Genomic DNA, 4,666 nt, shown 5'->3' with positions numbered 1-4,666 from the left:
TGGCAGATTGGCTTAATCTTGGAAAAAAAATATGTATGATTTTCATATGCTATTTTTCTGATCCTGACTTACGGATTAGGAAATAAGACTCGTTCTTTGTTGCAATGCCTATCCAGCTTCTCCATGAACATCCGCAATGTGTTCTACTTCATATAATGATATTACGGTTGAAATTGCTTTGACCATTTGATCAATGGATTAGAGATCCACATTGATGATCCAATGATCTATCACGGCTTGCGAGATATGTCAAATATGTTAGTGGACTCTCGTTTGAAAATTTTATTATAGCTAAACATCTCTTGTATCACATGACTTGTATACTTTTCAATCTTGTACATATCCATTTCGTATCCGAATATATTTCCTCTTAGCCTCTGTTTCTATATTCAAATTTTGTGGATATGAATATGAGTTCCCTTGCAGAGACGTATCTGTATTCATATAGGTATACGTGATCGGTAAGTGGCTAAGGATACGGTAAGTAACGTACCTGATCAATTTGCACCCCTAATGATTATTCAAAGTTCATTTCCTGTTCTTTAGTATACTTGACGTACTATCCCCAGTATGGGTTTTCCATTTGACTTACTGATAATAGCTTACTCACCCACCCGCCCATGCACACATGCACACATGCACAGGGGATCAGTTATATCAGCATGAAGTAGAGATATGTAAAACAGAACATTTTTTGTTTTGTTCGTAATATAAAAAACAAACTAAACTTTCTTATTTGCAGAAATATCGGATGCATAAAAGACACATTTTACCAAAAGACGACGCAAGGTGGAAGTTGCATAGGGATTCCATTCCAAGGGGTTACATGCAAAAACCAGTAGTGGTAATTCCTCCTTTCCATTCCAGCTATGGTCTTCCCTCAAGTCAGGTTTATCCATTCTGGGGCCATCCCAACTATTATACCCCTGGCTTCCCATCATGGCATCCACCTCAAGGAAATTGGCTATGGAAAGCTCGTCCTGGGGTAATCATCTATAATCGACCATTTGATATCACTCATTCTTTATGATGCTCTTCATCATATTTCTACGTACGTAGGATTATTTAGATATTAGTCCTTCACATCTTCAGTAATTCCACAAACATTTAAAATTGTCCATACGCCCCTCAAGTTCTAAGGGTTCCTTCAAATGGACACTCAAGTAAACTAATGACAGATCTGAGGGGAATATTCCCTCCAATCTAACATTTTGAGGGGAATTTTCCAGTTATATCCTGCAGTTAGGTTTACCATCTTGTTTCTTAACTGGTTTTAACGCAAACCTGCTAACCGAAAACCCAAAGGCCACAAGCATCATCTTTTTCAAGGGTAAATACTCCCTCTAAACCCGTTTTTGAGCTTTTCCAATGATGATGTCTAATCTTCCCCAATGTTTTTTTTTTTTTTTTGGGGGGGGGGGGGGGGGGGATATCGATAAAGAGTTAACCCAACCATGGTTCCAAGATCAAACAGAAAGGCTGACAAGAGACCAATTTGCAAAAGCCCTCAAGATTTGACAGACTCATGAGAAAAGTTCAAAGATTAGAGCGATTAATATGGAACTAGTGAAGACTGAAAGGACTACTATCTAAATAACCCTTTTAAGTGGATATGTGCAATAAATCTCAGTGCATGTTATGTGCCAGGTGCATGCTGATGCCTGGGGTTGCCCTGTTGTGCCACCTTATAGCCAATTTTCCATGCCCCCACAGGTGATTTCAGTTCATTGTCAGTTTTTTCAATTACTATGGTTAAAGTGTTTATGCTATGTTTGGTTATAACTTCTGATTGAAAAATGCAGAATACAACTTTATGTAATGGTTGGGATGCTAGTGGAGGTAGAAACAGTGTTTCAAAAGACTCATGTGACTTTAACCTGGTAAATTACTTCTGATCTAATTGCTGTATGCATCCTCAAACTTTATGGATCCTTCACATGAATGTTTTATTAGCTAAGACTATATACTGTTATCTTAACAACAAGAATATGTGCGCGTGCGCGTGTTTATAGAATTACTAATAACTAACTATATCATGTTCTTGTGAGGCAGGCAGACGAAGTGATTGATGAGGTCGTGAAGGAGGCAATGAGCAAACCATGGCTTCCTCTTCCATTAGGCCTCAAACCACCCTCCCTTGATAGCGTCCTCAACGAACTTCAACGTCAAGGAATACGCACAATCCCTCCAATTCCTCGCAGCTGAGCCTCACATGACAGTGCCAGTAAATAAAAACACCAATCTGAGACACTTCTGGTTTTGGTCTTTCTTTTGTAGCTAGATTATCTCTTTGTGTCATTTTGTGTGGGAAATATTTGGAGTATTGAAACAAGTTATGTGGTCAACTATTGAGCCCTGGAGAAGTTAGATGAGAAAATTATGTTTCGATCTATCAGCAATGCCAAATATTTGTGCATAGTTAAATGATCGTAATTTTTTTAGTTTGTTTGAACTAGAAACTCCTTTTTCTCTACCAATCTTTGCACTCATATATATATATAGATTAATGCTAAAATATTTTGTATTTATATTTTTTGGAAAAATGTTGGAGAAACAAAGGATTAAACCAAAAAGATTTCCTTTAGTTTGAGCCTAATTAGGTGCATGTACACTCTTAAATTAAATAAACTTTGTAGTGGGAATTAATTTTTAGAATGTGTTTTAGATCTGGTTCAGAAACTGGATCTGTAATTTAATATAGAAAGATTCGGTTTTGTTCATTGTATTTTATATTCCTAAATCAATTGATGTTTGCACCGTGAAAAGTAAAATAAACATTTTCGTGTAAGTTGAGAAAATGTGGAGAGAAAAATGAATAGATGGGAAAAACGAGGGAAATGGTTAGGAAACGAAGGAAAGGAAACTAGATGTTTCTTTTAACTAGTGAAGTGCACTAGCTGTGCAGGTGGGCATAATTGCGTGGGCATATTTGTAAAACTATTAGTAATATCTTCTATATCAAAATGAAAATCATTTTTATAAAAACTTAGTTCAATATCTAATCTAATATTGATAAATTGTATGCTTAATTTTGTAAATTGTTTATTATTATCCATACAATTATGAAGAGACATGGGCATCATTGACCACTTTCTTATATCAAATATATAAAAAGAAAAAGATAAATCCTCTATCTTTTTTGTTTTCAACAACATTAACTTGACTTGAAGGGTTCATGAACCCTAATTTAAGTATAATATTAATATAGTTAATTATAATATCATATCGTTAGTTTTAAGTAGTAACTATTTATATCATAATTAAATATTCAATTATCTACAATTACTAATATTATTTTAAAATCTTTTTACCAAATATTATATTATTATTTATCAGTATGTATTTTTATTTAAGGTAAAATAATCATACTATATAATTTTATATATTTTAATGTCCATATTTAACCATTAATGGAATATACACCCTATTTTATACAACTAACATAAAATAAGAAATAATTACAAAAGTGAAAAAACAAAAAGTAGAAAAAAGTTACTGACGGTTTTCAAGTATAACTTCCTAGAATAAAATCTTGCAAAGACCTTAACAAAATAACATATGAAGGACTAAAATATGACGAATAAAGAGAAATTATATAAAATGTGTTGGAGTTGTAACTTAAAACTTGACTTTGTAGTGCGAAAGTTTAGTCCCACATTGGAAAGGAGATGGGAAGATAGGTTGTTTATAAGTCTTCCCTTTCTCTCCTATGCTTTGAAGAAAATATGGGTTATGCTCCACACTACACACGCCGAACAGGGCTCGAGTTGGGAGGCGCGCGCCCACGACCTGCGGATAAGAATGCAGCCCCAGATTGAAGGGCCCTTAACCTGCTATATTTTGAATCTTTGTCTTTTGCTAATTGAAAGACGATATTAGTCTAAAGGAACTAACGAGACGATAGGACGAGTCAACACCCTCTGGTTGACACGAAATACGGTGTTAGTCGACAAGAATGAATGAACGAAACGACATGACGAGTCGACACGAAAGGCGGTATGAGTCGACACCTAGAGGGTTCGGAGTGGGGGCTAAGCATTAATGGGCAAGATCGGTGGATCTGGAGAGCGAGGTTGGCGGATCTAAATGATAAATAACGATTAACATAATTAATAGGCAAGAATTAAGGATCTAAACCGGTAGCTGGATGAATGCAAACAACTAGCATATTTAACATATTTAATAGGGTGTGAATGATGGATCTAAAGGGAGGAAAATATGGATCTAAACGACGGCTTCAAACCCTATAAAAGAATCTACAGCCGCAAGAGTTAATATATAGTGAAAAATCACAATAGTTCTTCATTCTCTCCTCTTCTCGAATTGCAACTTTTACTGTTATTCTTTTGCTAGTTCCTGAAAGTCACGAAGAGTTCGCAAAGCCTTCTTGAAGCTCGTGCCGACAAGAAGGATGTCGCCTAACCGAGGGTCGTCGTATCTCTGAGACCTATTGTCGCGTAGCTCTATACGAGAGGGGGCAATTAGGTTCTTGGGACAGTGCCTTGCACGCTTCGATCATCAGGTCGAATTTCTAAACTTTATTTATCTTCATTTGAATTAATTTTATTTCCGTGTTATAATTGTATTCTGCTAATAGCTGATTTTTTATTAACTGTTTAAAACTTAATTTCGTGTTAATTACAGTCTAAACATCAAATAATTTCCT

At 35.4% G+C, this 4,666-nt stretch overlaps 1 protein-coding gene across 2 annotated transcripts in view; it reads left to right on the top strand.

The window, feature by feature from the left end:
* LOC109837474 (two-component response regulator-like APRR2) overlaps window positions 1–2,441 on the top strand; it is a 9,114-nt gene extending 6,673 nt beyond the window's left edge. For both annotated transcript variants that reach the window (XM_020405734.1, XM_020405733.1), the window contains 4 exons: window positions 743–985; window positions 1,648–1,713; window positions 1,803–1,880; window positions 2,053–2,441. In XM_020405734.1, coding sequence (XP_020261323.1) covers window positions 743–985; window positions 1,648–1,713; window positions 1,803–1,880; window positions 2,053–2,205 — 540 coding nt within the window. In that variant the 3' untranslated portion in view covers window positions 2,206–2,441. The remainder of the gene's footprint in view (window positions 1–742; window positions 986–1,647; window positions 1,714–1,802; window positions 1,881–2,052) is intronic.

This window comes from Asparagus officinalis, chromosome 4, assembly GCF_001876935.1.
Source record: "Asparagus officinalis chromosome 4, Aspof.V1, whole genome shotgun sequence".
NCBI lineage: Eukaryota > Viridiplantae > Streptophyta > Magnoliopsida > Asparagales > Asparagaceae > Asparagus > Asparagus officinalis.
This window is presented reverse-complemented; position numbering and strand designations above follow the sequence as displayed.